Source organism: Bos mutus, chromosome 10, assembly GCF_027580195.1.
Source record: "Bos mutus isolate GX-2022 chromosome 10, NWIPB_WYAK_1.1, whole genome shotgun sequence".
In the NCBI taxonomy this organism is placed as follows: domain Eukaryota; kingdom Metazoa; phylum Chordata; class Mammalia; order Artiodactyla; family Bovidae; genus Bos; species Bos mutus.
Genome location: NC_091626.1, coordinates 81,849,101 through 81,867,939, shown reverse-complemented (window position 1 = coordinate 81,867,939; position 18,839 = coordinate 81,849,101). Strand labels below are relative to the sequence as shown.

General features: G+C 41.2%; 2 protein-coding genes and 1 long non-coding RNA gene across 3 annotated transcripts in view; all 3 read right to left on the bottom strand.

Annotated features, from left to right (window-relative positions):
- Positions 1–18,839, bottom strand: part of LOC138989418 (uncharacterized) — a 187,735-nt gene that overhangs the window by 139,870 nt on the left and 29,026 nt on the right. The window lies entirely within an intron of this gene.
- On the bottom strand, positions 10,820–11,268 carry EDDM3B (epididymal protein 3B). Its single transcript, XM_014479708.2, has one exon. It carries the CDS (start codon positions 11,266–11,268, stop codon positions 10,828–10,830), a length of 441 nt encoding a protein of 146 aa, XP_014335194.2. The 3' UTR covers positions 10,820–10,827.
- LOC102269842 (angiogenin-1) lies at positions 17,788–18,234 on the bottom strand. The gene has a single exon (XM_005900592.1). It carries the CDS (start codon positions 18,232–18,234, stop codon positions 17,788–17,790), a length of 447 nt encoding a protein of 148 aa, XP_005900654.1.

Sequence of the window (18,839 nt, the reverse complement as noted above, 5' to 3'; positions counted from 1 at the left end):
TGCAGAGACAAAGCAGAGTCCTAGTTCCTCTTCAAGGGGTATAAGAACAATATATTTTTGAGTTCTTTTACAGGAAATAAGGCCCCCACCCAGGTGGAGGATGGTAACTTCAAGTGAACACAAGAGTCCTGGGTTATCATCGTATTGTCTCACCACCAACTAATCAGAAGAAAGTCATACACTGTGCAGCCCTCACCCCAAATTTTGCCTTTAAAAACTCTTCCCTGAAAACCATTAGTGATTTCAGGACTTTTGAGAATAAACCACCTGTTCTCTTTGGTTGGCTCTACAATGAACCTTTTTCTGCTCCAAACTATGATGTTTGGGCACAGTTGGCATCACAGTGCATCATGCATACTAACTTGGTTTTGACAAAGTGCTGCATAAAAATAGTTAATGTTTCCCGTAGGATAGATATTTTGTATGCATAGCAGCTCTCTGAATCTAGATGTTATGATCATGCTGGAGATTGTGAGGATCACAAACTTTGCAGATAGAGTTTATCCATTCGGGTATTTTTGGTTGCAAGCAACACAAAACAATTTGAGGGGGGAAATTTTAAGTGGCAGTGAAACAACCAAGATTGGGATTCAAACTCACTGTCTTTTAATTGAGATCACACACCTGATCTCAAGACTTACTGAAGCTCAGGTTCTCTATGCCTCAGGGCAGAAAGAATTCAGTGAGAGACAAAGTGATAGGTAAGAAACTGAAAGTGAAAGTGAAGCCGCTCAGTCGTGTCTGACTCTTTTCGACCCCATGGACTGCAGCCCACCAGGCTCCTCCATCCATGGGGTTTTGCAGGCAAGAGTACTGGAGTAGAGTGCCATTGCCTTCTCCACAAAAGCATTCTACGTCCCTCTTTATTTAATAAAGTTGCAGATAGGCACTTCTTGTCCAATGAGTCGGACCTACTCTCAGGTGTGAATCTGAACATATATGGAAAAATGAGCAGCCAAGTTTACAGTACTTACCACACTTATTTTGATATCTATTTAGAGATAAAAGCCAAGATAATGTCTGGTTTTCTTTCTTAAAAAATGCAATGTCTCTGCAACATGCACATTACAGAGCACATCTGCAATACTTCAAGTGACTTGGCCTTATATAAGATCAGTAGTCTGTCTTTTTATTTCAGTTATTAAATAGTGGTCTTATGATTCTTTGAGACCAGGAAAGCAGTTCAACAGATCAAAATTTCACTAAATGAAACAAAAAGTTCCTAATGGTAAAGTTCCAAGTTCAGTCTGTTTGAAAATCTGAGGTGATCAATGGCTGCATTTATGAATAATTCTCCATATTAAAAATAGCTTCATGATGTTTGAGAGAACATTATCAAGAAATTTAAGACATTTACTAAATACTCTTAAACAATACTTTGGCACCTATATATGTGCACAAGTAGTCCTAAGACAGTAGTAAAGAGTCTATCATTTGACCAAAATTGTAATCTGAAGGGGAGGATATTGCAAGCCATTTTCTACCAAAGTTTCTCACTCTGTTTTGAATGCCAAAATTAAGGCCCACAAGTCACTAATAGGACAAGTATAGTGGTTTGCATCTTCAACACCTGGGTGAAAATCTCTTAAATTCATGACAGAGGGATAATAGTGTTTCTTCTAAGACCAAATATTTTAAATGGTGCATCCACTACGTTTTTCAGTTAATTCTGTTAGGAGGTATAATAGGGAAAAGGAGTCCAAAATGGCGGTGGCTAAAAGACAAGGAAGGGAAAAGTCCGCGAAAATAGAACAAAGGAAGCTCAAAGGAAGGTCCGAGGACCAGAATGAAGACTTCAGGTAGAACACACAGCACTTCTGGCTAAGCCCAATTTGCATAGGGCAGGCCCAGGTGGAGGAAAAAATATATATAAAAGGAGGAGCCAAAGCGCTTTCTCGCTCTCTTTCTCTCCCGCGTGTGTGTGCTCTTTGTCTCTCTCTCTCCCTCCCCCACATGCTTTTCCACTCTCTTCTCTTTGAGTCTTTGGGTTGGCATGCCCCCATGCTTCAAGGATGGATTCTCCTGCTATCTTCTAAATAAAGTAGAGCTGTAACACTGATTTGCCTAAGGGCTATAACACAGTTTTTCCAAGACCTCAGAGCTGTGACGTGCTGAGGACTTCCAAATCTTTGTTGTGATGAGACAAAGAACTGAGGAACATACACTCGCGTGACAATTCTGATTAAGCTGGAAGTCTCATGCTTGAGGTAGGGGAAAGACAGAGACTGGCTTTAGATGTCCTGTTGTAATTTGCCTTCCAAAGGTAAATCCTGAAGAAGAGAGAACCCAGTGCTATAAAGTCATGGGAGCATCTGAGATTTCAGGAGAATCCATTGGGTAAATGTCAGTTAAGAATTATCATGTTCTTCCTTCCTTTCAATCTGCCAAATTCTGACAGCTAAAGAAGATTCTGATCTTAGTACTTTCTTTCTCTACTCATGGTCAAATAAATTATTGTTCATTAGGGGTACCCCTTTGGGAAAACCCAATGCATCCAGATTTGTAAGACAAAACTTTGTATTGATTGGAAGTTGCCATAGAATTTCTTTAGTTAACTTTTTCAGTGTTTTCAACATGATTGGGTTTTTAAAAAAGATTTACATACAACTTTCCTAAAATTCATGAACTTGTACAAAATGTGTGTATACCTGAATATATTTCAAAAAAAAAAAACAACAATGAAAGTATATGAACAAATAGTTTAAAAATGTATATCTTAGTCAAAATAAAACTGACCTGAATGAGTAAAGAAAATCAAATAAATAAAAAAGTAAGTTTAATTTTCACTCCTCTCCTCCCCCACAACTGAGGCATCTACTAAAACACCTAAAAGAAAAGTATCTGATCTAAGAAGGAATCAGTACTCAATATTACAAATTTAGGTACTGAACAATAGGTTAGAGGGAAAAAATTGCACATTTTACGAAGAGGATCTTCAGACACCTCAAAGCAATCAATTCATTTGTACATGAAAAATCTGAGCTCAGAGAGGTACAAAAACTTGCTCAGTCACAACACTAATTAGTAACAGAACCTGATCATCTCTTCCCAATTTCATGATTGTTTTGCCAGCTATCAATACTAGTCTTGAGAAAAATACACAAAAAAATAGGTATTTTTCCAAGATAAGCATTCTTATATTAATTTTACATAAAATACATCACATTATTCAAATCAGTAAATAAATTCATGCTATATACCAAAACGGAAAATAGGTTAACAATCTCTTCTTCATATTTTGATCAAGTATTTTCTTCAAACGTCTCAGAATAAGATTTAGTGCATCAAATCCAGCAGCATATCATCTCAGTCTTCATCAGTCTTATGTTCAGTATTGATTAGTGAAAAGAAGTTAAACCTTATCTCTTTGTAAATAGATTTCAGCAGTTCTAACCCTGCTTGATGGTCTGTGCACAGTGTTGCTATGCATCAAAAAAATACAGCTACAAGGTTAATCCAAAGAACAATTTAAAAGCCATTTCAATGGCAATTTCTGTAACTGAGTCATGAAAACAGACATAAAGTTCTTGAAGTTTGGGATGAAGAAAGAGTCTCCCTACTACCCAGTAAGCCATAACTGGTGGTGTTTTCCTCTGATCAGTCCAGTTTTCAGGTGAGCATTCAAACAATACACCATGTTCTTTCACAGGGTTCAGAGAAGACACTGAATTTGTTGAACCTGAATGATCTTTACCATTTAGTGCTTTCTTTTTCTCTTCAGCCAACATCTGCTGGAAAACTGCACGAATGGCGAGACAACACTGATGGAAATTCTTTATCAGTTGAGGGTGGATAGAGCCACTCAGCTGTACCACCTCTTCATGGGTGGGAGTAATAAAGATGCTTTGCACTGTTTCTAGGACAACATAATGGAAAAGTGTGTTCTCAGGACCAGATGTCAATTTCACTGTGTTATATACATCCAGTTCTTTTTCTGAAAGGTCCTTTTTAGATAAGAAGTGGGTTTAATTAGAGATATGCACCTTCCATAGACAGAAGATCTGTCTCAAAAGGTGAGAACAGCCTTGGGAGGAAAAAGCAAACGCCACAGAGAGTGTGGGCCATCTCAGAAGAGGGCAAAAGGCCCCAAAACATGGGATGGTTGGTTTTTATGGGCTAGGTAATTTCATAGGCTAAGGATTGGGAGGATTATGCCAACCATTTCAGAGAAGAGGTGGAGATTTTCAGGAATTGGACCACTGCTTTTTTTTTAACCTTAAATGGTTAGCCTTGAAATTGTCATGGCACCTTTGGTATGTATTTGGATGCTAAAGTATTACAATGAGTGTATAATGAGGCTCAAAGTCTACTGAAAGTCAAATCTTCTGCCATAATGGACCTAGTTGGTGCTAAACAGTTTATGTCGTATCCTCTAGGGCTTATGTCATTCTTTCAGAGGTTGTGTCCTGGCCCCTTCTCTCTTGTTTCAATCGTGGGAATGGGGTGGGGATCTATTGGAAGAATCTGGGAGAGATTACAATATGAAAAAATATAGCAGCAGGATCTGTCTTTGAAAAAGTTGAAACCCAAGAAGCTTGGATCAAAGGCAGAACAGTGCCAAATGGGCATGAATCCACTTTACCTTAAAAAAAAAAAAAAAAAAAATCCTTGCATCACTACTTGAGACTTAGACTCTGAGGACAGTGTAGGGGGAAAAAAAATTTTTTTTTCCCATTTTTCTTTCCCAGTTCTCAGTTAGGGTCTCTATAACAAGAGATAGATTAACAAGAGAAAAGTGGACAGAAGTTTATTAGTGTGGCTACCCCACATAGACATGAGAGAAGCTCAGTTCAGGTCAGTTCACTCGCTCAGTCACGTCCGACTCTTTGCGACCCCATGAATCGCAGCACGCCAGGCATCCCTGTCCATCACCAGCTCCCAGAGTTCACTCAGACTCACATCCATCGAGTCAGTGATGCCATCCAGCCATCTCATCCTCTGTCGTCCCCTTCTCCTCCCGACCCCAATCCCTCCCAGCATCAGGGTCTTTTCCAGTGAGTCAACTCTTTGCATGAGGTGGGCAAAGTACTGGAGTTCCAGCTTTAGCATCATTCCTTCCAAAGAAATCCCAGGGCTGATCTCCTTCAGAATGGACTGGTTGGATCTTCTTGCAGTCCAAGGGACTCTCAAGAGTCTTCTCCAACACCACAGTTCAAAAGCATCAATTCTTCGATTCTCAGCCTTCTTCACACTCCAACTCTCACATACCTCACCACAGGAAAAACCATAGCCTTGACCTGACGGACCTTTGTTGGCAAAGTAATGTCTCTGCTTTTCAATATGCTATCTAGGTTGGTCATAACTTCTTCCAAGGAGTAAGCGTCTTTTAATCTCATGGCTGCAGTCACCATCTGCAGTGGTTTTGGAGCTCCAAAAAATAAAGTCTGACACTGTTTTCACTGTTTCCCCATCTATTTCCCATGAAGTGATGGGACCAGATGCCATGATCTTCGTTTTCTGAATGTTGAGCTTTAAGTCAACTTTTTCACTCTCCTCTTTCACTTTCATCAAGAGGCTTTTGAGTTCCTCTTCACTTTCTGCCATAAGGGTGGTGTCATCTGCATATCTGAGATTATTGATATTTCTCCTGGCAATCTTGATTCCAGCTTGTGCTTCTCCCAGCCCAGCATTTCTCATGATGTACTCTGCATATAAGTTAAATAAGCAGGATGACAATATACAGCCTTGACGTACTCCTTTTCCTATTTGGAACCAGTCTGTTGTTCCATGTCCAGTTCTAACTGTTGCTTCCTGATCTGCATACAAATTTCTCAAGAGGCAGATCAGGTGGTCTGGTATTCCTATCTCTTGAAGAATTTTCCACAGTTTATTGTGATCCAAGCAGTCAAAGGCTTTGGCATAGTCAATAAAGCAGAAATAGATGTTTTTCTGGAACTCTCTTGCTTTTTCAATGATCCAGCAGATGTTGGCAATTTGGTCTCTGGTTCCTCTGCCTTTTCTAAACCCAGCTTGAACAAGTGGAAGTTCATGGTTCATGTATTGCTTAAGCCTGGCTTGGAGAATTTTGAGCATTACTTTACTAGCATGTGAAATGAGTGCAATTGTGCAGTAGTTTGAGCATTCTTTGGCATTGCCTTTCTTTGGCATTGGAATGAAAACTGACCTTTTCCAGTCCTGTGGCCACTGCTGAGTTTTCCAAATTTGCTGGCATATTGAGTGCAGCACTTTGACAGCATCATCTTTCAGGATTTGAAATAGCTCAACTGGAATTCCATCACCTCCACTAGCTTTGTTCATAGTGATGCTTTCCAAGGCCCACTTGACTTCACATTCCAGGATGTCTGGCTCTAGGTCAGTGATCACACCATCATGATTATCTGGGTCATGAAGATCTTTTTTGTACAGTTCTTCTGTGTATTCTTGCCACCTCTTCTTAATATTTTCTGCTTCTGTTAGGTCCATAGTATTTCTGTCCTTTATCGAGCCCATCTTTGCATGAAATGTCCCTTTGGTATCTCTGATTTTCTTGAAGAGATCTCTAGTCTTTCCCATTCTGTTGTTTTCCTCTATTTCTTTGCATTGATTGCTGAGGAAGGGTTTCTTATCTCTTCTTGCTATTCTTTGGAACTTTGCATTCACTTGCTTATACCTTTCCTTTTCTCCTTTGTTTTTCTCTTCTCTTCTTTTCACAGCTATTTGTAAGGCCTCCCCAGACAGCTATTTTACTTTTTTTGCATTTCTTTTCCATGGGCATGGTCTTGATACCTGTCTCCTGTACAATGTCATGAACCTCAGTCCATAGTTCATCAGGCACTCTATCTATCAGATCTAGGCCCTTAAATCTATTTCTCACTTCCACTGTATAATCATAAGGGACTTGATTTAGGTCATACCTGAATGGTCTAGTGGTTTTCCTTACTTTCTTCAATTTAAGTCTGAATTTGGCAATAAGGAGTTCATCATCTGAGCCACAGTCAGCTCCTGGTCTTGTTTTTGCTGACTGTATAGAGCTTCTCCATCTTTGGCTGCAAAGAATATAATCAATCTGATTTTGGTGTTGACCATCTGGTGATGTCCATGTGTAGAGTCTTCTCTTGTGTTGTTGGAAGAGGGTGTTTGCTATGACCAGTACATTTTCTTGGCAAAACTCTATTAGCCTTTGCCCTGCTTCATTCCGTATTCCAAGGCCAAATTTGCCTGTTACTTCAGGTGTTTCTTGACTTCCTAATTTTGCATTCCAGTCTCCTATAGTGAAAAGGACATCTTTTTTGGGTGTTAGTTCTAAAGGGTCTTATAGGTCTTCATAGAGAAGCTCAGTGATGAGTAACTCAGTGAGGTGGCTAGAACTTGGGCTTACATTCTCTGTTCAGCTAAAACAAAGAAAGAAGAATGTGGAGGCAGCAAATTATGGGGAGGTGACCAGGAAAGGTACAGTAAACAAGGGTAAGTTTTGTTGTGCAGATTTTAGTTGGTAAGTGTGTCTTATGATTAGAGTCATTTTTTCCTTCCTGGAAAGAGAGGGAGGCATCCTTACAAATGGAGATTTCCATTGTAATTGTCAATTTCCCTTCTATAGGGTAATCAATACTCTATTTTCAAAGCTTCTCATTTATCTGCTACTTCTCAAAATACTCCTGTGTCAAAGAGGTACATTCTGGTCTCCTATAAGAGAGAGTACAGCTAGCCTACCTTGGATCCTATTACTATGGTTTGACTCAGTAGAGGAGATCAGGAACCTCAATGGACAGCCCCACCAATACACAGACAAAAATAAGAAGGATAGTTCCCTGAGGGAAATGAATATTGTTGTTGTTGAGCCGCTAAGTCATGTCTGACCCAGTGGACTGTAGGACCCCAGGCTCCTATGACCTCCACTATCTTCTGGAGTTTGCTCACATTCATGTCCATTGAGTCAGTGATGCTATCTAACCAACTCATTCTTTGCTGACCATTTCTCCTTTTGCCTTAGATCTTCCCAGCATTAGGGTCTTTTCCAATAAGTTGGCTCTTGGCATTAGGTGGTCAAAGAATTGGAGCTTCAGCTTCAGCAAGAGTCCTTCCAATGAATATTCAGGATGATTTCCTTTAGGATTGACTGGTTTGATCTCCTTGCTGTCCAAGGGACTCTCAAGAATCTTCGCCAGCACCACAATTCAAAAGTCGGATGCCTTCTTTATGATCCAACTCTCACATCTGTACATGAGTACTGGAAAAACCATAGCTTTGACTATATGGACCTTTGTTGACAAAGTGATGTCTCTGCTTTTTAATTGTCTAGGTTATATCATAAATTTCCTTCCAAGGAATGAGCATCTTTTCATTTCATGATTGCAGTCATCATCCACAGTGAATGAATATGCAGCTATCCAAAAAGGGGGAGTGTATATGGGAAAGTCTAAGCAACACACAAGGCTATTGTACTATGTTGACCTGAAACAAATAGACTGACAGATATTTCTCCAGCAGAGATAGGTTTATTCAGAATCAGCATGGGTGCATACTAAGTTGCTTCAGTAGTGTCCAATTCTCTGAGACCCCATGGGTTATAGCCAGCCAGGGTCTTCTGTCTATGGGATTCTCCAGGCAAGAATACTTGGTCTGATACCACCATTGTTTTATTGTTTGGGGACATGTTTCATACTTCTGCTGTGTGGATTTTGTTTGTAAGCAAGCCTGTTCAGTTTTGTGGTTAAGCAAACCTGCTTTCTTGAGTAATCATTAATTTACAGGGATCTCCCATACTTTTTTCTTTACTTACAACCCCCTAGTGGAATTAACTATTTAATCATCTACTTTGTCCCATTACTCTGTCGCTGTTAATTTCAGGCCTTGAGTCACTCAATGATGCAGGAGATTGAAGAACACAGGGTTGTTTAATGTTCAGTATTTCTCCTTCAAATACCTGTCCCAGGCAAAATCATATGATATGAACATTTCTTACTCTGTTTCTCTATCCTCAATTTAGCAAACAAATTCCGTGAACCCTATTTATTTGTGTCTTTAACATTTCCTTCTCTAATCTACTTCCTCTTTCCTCCAACAAAATGTAAGTCTTAAGTCCCACTTTTAAAGTCCTCTTTGCCTACCCTGGAGCTTCTCTGGTGACTCAGTGGTAAAGAATTGTCCTGCCAGTGTGGATTCAGGAGATGCAGCCTTGATCCCTGGGCTGGGAAGAACCTCTGGAGAAGGAAATGGCAACCCATTTCAGTATTCTTGCTTGGGAAATCCCATGAACAGAGGAGGCTGGTGGGCTACAGTCCATGGAGTCTCAAAAGAGCCAGATAAGACTTAAGTACTAAACAACAACAAATCCCTACCCTATATATCTGCCACGTGAAATGGTTGTTTATCAGATAAACTCATTTTGCTCATATCATCTACTTAATGTACTATTCATCAGAAGACATAACAATTTAACTCATCTAAAATGCAATAGCCTCCTTAGAGACATTCTTTTTTTTAAATATAAGTTTATTTATTTTAATTGGAGGTTAATTACTTTACAATATTGTATTGGTTTTGCCATACATCAACATGAATCCGCCACAGGTATACATGTGCTCTCCATCCTGAACCCCCCTCCCTCCTCCCTCCCTGTACCATCCCTCTGGGTCATCCCAGTGCACCAGCCCCAAGCAACCAGTATCATGCATCGAACTTGGACTGGTGATTTGTTTCATATATGTTATTATACATGTTTCAATGCCATTCTCCCATACCATCCCACCCTTGCCCTCTCCCACAGAGTCCAAAAGACTGTTCTATACATCTGTGTCTCTTTTGCTGTCTCGCATACAGGGTTATCGTTACCACCTTTCTAAATTCCATATATACACATTAGTATACTGTATTGGTGTTTTTCTTTCTGGCTTACTTCACTCCGTATAATAGGCTCCAGTTTCATCCACCTCATTAGAACTGACTCAAATGTATTCTTTTTACTGGCTGAGTAATACTCCATTGTGTATATGTACCACAGCTTTCTTATCCATTCATCTGCTGATGGACATCTAGGTTGCTTCCATGTCCTGGCTATTATAAACAGTGGTGCGATGAACATTGGGGTACACGTGTCCTTAGAGACATTCTTAACAAAAGCAAGGAAGAGAGATGATTGATAGGCATTTGTCATGTTTATTTTGGCAAAGTTAAAATACCAAGTCAAAGGATGAGGAAGGAAGAAAAACCATGATGGCTGAGCAGCTGCCACGTGCCAGGAACATGCTACATATTTTATATAGCTCTAATCAGCTCTGGTCATGTCAACCAATCTGGGTGGGTCTCAGCATGTCCCCACCATCCATGCTTAAAAAATTTCCCCAGCTTAGCACATAAACAGTTATACTTTCATCACACACACAAGAAAAACTAGTATATGCTTTAGACACATACATATTATACACACCTACATAAAACACAAATCACATTCAAGCAAAAGCTATATAACATACACTTAGAACACCTGTATTAATCACACAACACATACTCTGCACACATAAATAAATTTCACATGCATTGAAATGATATAATTTATTTAGGGATGGAAAGATCATTCAGCTTGCAAAGGTATAAGGAGAATCAATATCAGAAAATTTCCCAGATTAGTCAGAAAGATGCCATATGTGCTGAATCTTTAAAAAACAAAACAAACAGAAATAAACATGTAGAAGGAAATCAGATAAATGAGAGCAGAAAGGCATTTCAGGCAGAGAAACAACACAGGCAAAGTTATGAGAGCAAGAAACCACGTGAAACAACTCTAAGTGGTTGGAAACCTTTGGCCCATAAACGTAAGGGCTCTTGATGTAGGCAGGGCCACCACTTGGGAGCACTGAACACTGAAAGCTGTGGGTGTGGGTGGACTTTCTAGTTGCTGATAACCTCTAATAACCGCATGTCCTCTACAACATCAACAAACCCATTCATGCTGCAATGGAATTCAATGTAGCTGTAGCTCTTGTAATCTTTGTAATTGCTTTTGCTGTTCTTCCGGATGCACTTGAGTGTCTTGAAGGGATATGGGGCCCATATATATACATTTCTGTAGGGGTCTCTCCAGTTCCTCAGGCATATACGCTCAATTTTGTGCCATAAGGTATAGATGAAGATGTGATAGTTCTTGTTTTTTGGAATGCCTCTTTCCCTCATCAGATCATTGCATTTGTACTTGCTGAATTCCCAATTTGTGCTCAGGTGGTGCTGTTTCATAAATTCCCTCCAGGAAAGGTTCTGGCTGTGTACAAGGAGCCCACATAGAGGAAACAGCAGAGCCAACAGAGAGCCTAGGGCCTTTAGAGTGGATGCCATTTCAGTCACCAGGACCACCTGTGGATCCACAGGGAAGAGAGAGGAAAGCTTTATCTCAACACTGCCCTAAGAGCTGAGCTCCACCTTAATATTCCTTTCTCTGTCAGTGTAGGCACCTGGACCTAATTTTACCACTTGGTTTCCAGGCTGGAAGATAAGTCTCATTAGATAATAAAGTTTATAAGAAATGAAAATATGCTATAGCCTGTCTGAGACAAGAGCAAAGTTGTAAAAAAATTGAAGTTTATTTCAGCAATTCCAAATACCTCCTGTCTGCCCTCTCTTCCATCTGAACTGAGGAGTCAATCTTGCTCTAGCTAGCTGTTTTGCATCCACATCAATTCTCAAAAGAGTGTGTATCTTAAAGAAAATGGGACTTTAAGCTTTATGTTTGTGAATTGCAAAGGATTGTCCCTCTAAAGGGGCTTCCCTGGTGGCTCGGCGGTTAAGAATCTACCTTCAGTGCAGAAGACACAGACCAAGATTTGATTCCTGGATCAGGAAGATCCCCTGGAGGAGGGCACGGCAACCCACTCCAGTATTCTTGCCTGGAGATTCCTGGACAGAATAGCCTGGTGGGCTACAGTCCATGGGGTCACAGAGACTCAGACATGACTGAAGCAACTGAGCATACACGTCCCTTTAAAGGGGATGCAGAATATGAATAGAGACTTGGAGAATATTTTCCAAGCAGGAGACTTTGGTTCCTTGAAATCCTAGGCTGCAACTATATTGATTCTGCAAGATGGTGCTTTCCAGGATCTTGTCTTCCTTATGACACTTCCCCAAAGCCTGTGAAACATGTTTTCACTTCTGACTACACACACCCCTTCTCAGAAGCCATTTCCCTAATTATTGTCATTATAATTGATATTGATTTGTCATTAAGAATGTTATCATAAGGAGCTCCAGTTTTGAAATATTGTTTTAATCAATCAAATATCAAGATTGAAGCTGCCATCACAAGAGCTATTCTATTCAAATTAGGCCAGAGAGTTGCTTGAAAAAGTCTCCCCTTTAAACTAGCTCTCTGTCCTCATTTACCATGAGGAGTATGCCTGATGCTGTGGAATCTCTATTCTAATTCTCAACTCTCTGAACATGATGCCTCAAAAACGGGCCTAATAATCCATCCCTCAGACCTGTGAGAGTCTAATGAGATACATTTATTGAGAGCATTTCTGAGAATGTCAAGTACTATGCCAAATATAGCACAAGGGATAGGTATCTTCTCTTTTGTGAAGATATCCCTGGCTCAAAAGGCCTAAACAAGATGAGAAGACCAGGATTCAAAGTACTTCAGGGTACAGTTGGCCCTCTGAATCCACCTGCTCTGCACCCAGGGATTCCACCAACCACAGACACTGATTAAAAATAACCTCCCCCCCCAAATTTTTTCCCCAGAAAATTCTAAAAAGTAACACTTGAATTTGCTTTGTGCTGTCAACTATTTTCATAGCATTTACATTGTATTTACAGCTATTTACATAAAATTTACCTTGTTTAGGTATAAAAATGATGTAGAGATAAGTATGCAGTTTAGATGCAAACACTGTGCCATTTTATACAAGGTACTTGAGCATGCTTGCAATTTGGTATCCTGGGCATGGAGGATCCTGGACCAATACCCCATGGATACCAAGGGATGGTGATATTACGCTTAGGAAGAGTGGGGAGAGGCTATAAAAACTATCAGTGAGATTGAATCCAGGTCATTAGTTCTCACGAATTGGATCACTGTCTATTCTTAATCCCACCATCTTAATTTCCTGTTCCAGCATTCCTGGGCCTTTCCCTCTAAGCAACCTCAGCACCAGCCCTTCTAACCATAACTCACCCTATTTAGATCCAACACTCCTGTCACTGGTCGTATTGGGGATCAGTTTATGGATGTGCGGAGCAGAGAGTGTGTGTCTTTCCCCTTTCCTTAGAGCCAAGAAGTCTGCAGCCGTGAAGGAAGGACAGAAGGAATAGCAGTCAGTGGGAGGTACAGCCCTTCAACTGATTGGCAGTAGTTGCGGGGAGGGGATAAGACAGCCTTACTAAAAGAACCAGTCCTGCATCTTTTCATCTGGAACACGTGGGTTTACTCTGAGAATAGCCTGGAGCAAAGGAGTCAAACCTCAACGGCTGACTTGTGGTGGGGCCTTGGCCCGGTATCTGCAGTTGGGAGCCCTGGAGCTTCCTGTCTCCCTGCAGTCTGTGACCCTCACTACACCCTCATGGCAGTTCATCCGGCCATTTTTGCACTGAATGTTGGTGGTGCTGCAGATACTACGGATGTTCCAAAGATCTTCATGAATGAAAGTGTTGAAGCGCTTGCACTGATGTGAAGTCATCTTTCGTCTTTGCATCATCAAGTTGCAGTAGCTGTCATTGCCTCCTGTCTCATCAGGGTCCACGTGTTGCCTTAGGAATTGTTGGTACATGCGATCCTGGCCATAGGAGGGCTGTACCAGCCCTAGCCCCAGCAGGGTCAGCAGCAAGAGCAGAAGAAAGGCCTGGGTCCTCTGGAGAGCCATCACTGCCTTGGAGATGCCTAGAGAAGACCAAGGGGCAAGAAAAATCATCCCAGGTTCAATAGGAAGTGAGCAACCCAAAGCAGCAAGGAGAATTTTTGCAGCAACAGACAGGGCCTTTTTCTACACATCCAGTCTAAGGTTTAGGCCCAGCTGAGTTCCAAATTTGATACATACGGTTACTACTGTCCTTCGTTTTCAAAGATGCTGCTTCATGATGGTGGATCACACTGTGTGTGATTATAACGCTGATGAGGGATTTGCATCTTATTCCACCTACAGCCTATCCTTAACAATAATGATCAGGATTAAACATAACTATCATTCGTTTAAATGCCACCTTCTCCGTTCACAACCACGTTTTGCCTGTGCACAGAAAGACCCAAAGCTCTGTGTCACATTGCTGTGTCTGCTGCTGCAGATACGTGATACGGAGTTAGGAGGAGAGGGAAGTGAAGGAGTTGTGGGAAGCAGGGTGGCAGGAAGAAATGATGCTCGATTTACTCCTCACACCAGGACCACTGGATGCAACTTCTGAAGATACACTTAGCACTTGGGTAAGAGCTTCATCACCACAATGTACTTTGCGTTGTCTGTCCCAAAACTAAGTGTGCACAATTCTGTCTCCTTTCTCTCATTCTGCTTCTTTGTGACCAACAACATGGTTTAGCAACACGACTAGCTACAGAGAAGATTTTACTTTTCAAACAAGAGCATGGATGGCCTCAGTCACAGCAACCAACTGATTTAGTAAGACAAGGAAAAATACTATGAACAGAGTTCAATGTAGACATCCATGGGTGCCTCTCAAGCTTCTGCCTACAACAGAAAATTAAATGATCCCCAAATCCCCACAACACATACTTTTAGGTTAGAGCTTGCACCAACGGCTTGCTCTGCTGACATGTTTAATCTCAGTAAGAACTTCTTTTGATACGGTGATCTGAAAGACCTAGTTTACCACACTAACTGTATGATCTTGGAGAAATAACTTCTCTCAGTATATTCCTCAGAAGTAGAATAGCCGTAATGAAAATGCTACCAGGCCTCCCTTGTGGCTCTGCTGGTAAAGAATCTGCCTGCAATGCGGGAGACCTGGATTCGATCCCTGGGTTGGGAAGATCCCCTGGAGAAAAGCTACCCACTCTCTAAGCCATTCTGGCTTAGAGAATTCCATGGACTGTATAAGTCCATGGGGTTGCAAAGGCTACCCACTCCACTATTCTGGCCTAGAGAATTCCATGGACTGTATAGTCCATGGGGTCGCAAAGAGTTGGACACGACTAAGCGACTTTCACTTTCACTTCAATGTTACCGAAAGAGTGTGCGGAGTCCAGCTGCTCACCACTTAAGAGGCAATAAGCAGGCCAGATTGGTGGAAAGGAAAGTTTGCTTTATTTCAGATGCCTGCAACTGTGGGGGGAGGGTGGTGGACATCCATCCAAAGGCCGGCTCCCCCTACCCCTGCAACCAGTGGGACAAGAGCTTTTACAGACACAAGTAGGGGTGGGGGACTACATGCAGAAACAGCATAGTCATCTCTGACAGTCATCTTCAGATTGGTCATCAGTGGTTTGACTAGCGACATGTTGGTTGTTTTAGATACAGCTAGTCTTCAGTTCCAGCATCCATTTGTTCCTGTTTCTTTGTGGCCAGTTCTCGGAATTGTGGTAGCTCATGTCCTTGGAACAGTCTGGTCATCATGATGTTAACTTCTCCACCTGGTGTTTTAGTATCTGTAAGACAGTTCACGGGCTATGGCTCAGAATATTATCTATAGCCCTTGAGAAAGAAATAAGGCTCCTTGACTACACTATTATTTAGTCTCCTTTGACTGTTTCCCTTTGTTTCCACGTTTCTCATTTCTCTCATTAAACTTATTCTTTGACTAAAGTTTTCCACAGACAAAAGGCAGGCAGAGGACGTGGTGTGGGGGCAAGGTCCATAGGGTCCTTCTCCTTAAAGGAATGTTGTAAAGAAGAAACGATAAAATCAGTGTAAAGTGCTTATCACAATGCCTAGCCTAAGTGTCCAGTAGGTGTCAGCAATGATCATTTTTAGGATTTCCATTTCTCTTGGCTTCCTCTGTTCCCTTCAATCTGATAAAATAACAACTACACTGAATTGCAGGCTTCTCAGGTGCCACTAGTGGTAAAGAATCCTCCTGCCAATGCAGGAGAGGCAAGAGATGTGTGTTTGATCCCTGGATTGAGATGATCCCCTATAGTAGGAAATAGCAACCCATTCCAGTATTCTTGCCTGGAAAATCCCATGGACAGAGGAACCTGGCGGGCTGTAGTCCATGGGGTCACAGAGTCGGGCATGACTGAGTGACTATCACTTTCCAATATTCTTGCCTGGAAAATCCCACGAAGAGAGGAGTCTGGCCAGCTACAGTCCATAGAGTGGCAAAGAGTCAGATGTGACTAAACAGTTAATACACATGACCACTGATTGGGATTCCCTGGTGGCTCAGATGGTAAAGAGTTGGCCTGCAATGTGGAAGACCTGAGTTCGATCCAAGAGATATGGGTTTGATCCCTGGGTTGGGATGATCCCTTGTAGTAGGAAATGACAACCAATTCCAGTATTCTTGCCTGGAAAATCCCATGGACAGAGGAGGAGCCTGGTGGGCTACAGTCCATGGGGTTGCAAAGAGTCAGACACGACTGAGCGACTTCACTTTCACCCCTGATTGGAAAACCAGAAAAAAAAAAAAATTCAGATAGTCTATCAAACATTGTTAATATCTTGCTTCTTAAGGATTTTTTGATTTTTATAGTAAGACAAATTTTCCAATAACGAGGTTTGGAAAATTCTTCTTCCTACTTTGGAAAGAAATGATAATGTTTTCTATTTTGAAATAGATGAACCAGTAACCTACTCCTCCATCCCTTCCTCCATAAATTGAATACTTTCAGTGAGGCTGGGCTCTGTGTGGCACCAAGGCATATATACCACAGGCGTATAACCCAAGTATTGAGGAACCAGGGCTTTTGGTCTATTTCAGGGCATGTAGGCAGCAGGGGAGGCCACCATGGGGAATACTCTGACCATGATAGTCATTCATAAAATGGCAGAACTAGTGATGCATAACTGTAGTTTATTAACTACTTTCTAAGTAAGATATCCAGGCATCTGTTGATGAAATTAGGTAACACTGAACTCAGGATTAACTAGCATATTTTACAGAGACTGTCTGTTAACTTAAGCTTGTATTTATTTGAAAACATATCAAGTTGAAGAACAAAGGAAAAGCTTGAAATCTTTGTATGACCTTCCTAAGACCTCAGAGTTACTAGACAACAGTTAATAAAATATTAAAGAGAAAATAATGTAGTAATCAGTCTTTTATCTTTATATAAAATAATCATGAGAATATCCAAGTGTTCCAATCAAAACAATATCAAATTATTTTCTGCTTAAGGTAAGAGGTGGCTACCCTAAACGGGTTTTGTTATTTATGCAGGGTTACCAATGTGTGGGTGGGTGTGTTTGTGTGTATGTGTGAGAGAGAGAAAGAGGGAAAGAAAGTGTAATTTATCTGTTGGTATTTAGTACTAAACTCTTCTTCCTAAGGCTTAACATTTGTAAAAGTAATATTGGCTTATTAGGTGACAGCAAAAACAATTTGCTCCTCCTAAAAATTCTGCTTAGGGGCCTTAAGCCTTGGAATTTTCCCAACAATCTCTGTAAGATGAATTTAACATTTTTACCTTCAGTGAAAAGTAACGTCCACTCCTTGAATGCCTGATCAGGAACTGATTGACAAGGAAAAAGGCATTGTTTTCCCATTCAGCCCTTTCAATTGAACAGGGAAAATGGAGAAAGATCAATAGACCAAGAATCAGTGAGAAGACTCAGAGACATTTTTATTAATGAAGTATATTCTAAAGCAGAAAAGAAAAGGTCAGCAGCTCATTTTCTGGATTCCTAGCAATGAATGTTGCCACGGTGTCAGGGGGAAATGCTACGAAGGAAGAGCAGAACCAGCTCTGGACTACTTGTGTGGAGGGACAAAGGACTCATCAAAGTGGACGGGCCAGCCCTTTTCACAGCCGATAACGATGACTCTGTAGTCTTTGGTGGCTTTGTAATGGCATGGAGGCCGGGTGGACCCTCCTTTATGCTTGCAAATGGTGACCTGGAAGGGAGACTTGCTTATTCGGAGATTGCCTCCGTAAGGTTTTCCATTCTTATCTTTACAGATGTCCTTGATGTCATTCTTGTTGCCATGAACAAAGGTGTTGATGCTTTTGCAGGGTTTGGTCAGGTGTCGTTTCTCCATCATCGTTTCACAGTATTTGTTATCCCGGCCCTTTGGACTACGATCAAAGTGCTGAATCAGGAAGTGTCGGTATCTGCGGTCATCCTCAGCCAGGGTCAGTGGTGTCAGACCCAGTCCCAGCATGAAGACCAAAAACAGGGGGCTCAGGACCATCACCATCTCTTCCAACAAAGGCTCCTGCCAAGGGCAAAAGGAGATGTAATAAAGGCACAGAACAGAATTGCCAAATTAGGCTAAAAGGACAAGGATTTTTCTCTCTGGCAGGACGTCATGAATCAGGTATCCTCTGTCACTAGATATATTTTTTTCTTTTCCTTTCCTCAGTCGTCTCATATGTCTTCTCAATTGATTCCTTTGGAACATCTATAAAAATGTTTCCTGAATACATACAACTTCCAAGTACAACCGCTGTTTCCTATCCTGGAGGATCACTGAGAATTTACCTTTCTATCAGTTGTTGCAACTCAAAATCCACTCACATTCTTTAATTCATTTATTAACTAATTTAATAACAAGCACTACATAAGCCCCTGTTGGGTACCAGGCACTGTGCTGGGTCCCAGAACACAAAGACCATTAAGACACATCCAGTGCCTCGCTAATCCATGGGGAAAGGACGGGAGTGCCAATTTACTGCAAAGAGACAGTAAGATATACTCTGAGAGCTAAGAAGGACTTTCAGGAAACCTTGAGCCCAGGGAAGGGTTATCAGAGAGGACTGGTGAAGACAGCATTCCCGAACAAGTCAATCCATCAGTTGACTG

Bases quoted from the DNA above. Each gene is read 5' to 3' on its own strand.
- EDDM3B (XM_014479708.2), bottom strand. From the start codon at position 11,268: ATGGCATCCACTCTAAAGGCCCTAGGCTCTCTGTTGGCTCTGCTGTTT.
- LOC102269842 (XM_005900592.1), bottom strand. From the start codon at position 18,234: ATGGTGATGGTCCTGAGCCCCCTGTTTTTGGTCTTCATGCTGGGACTG.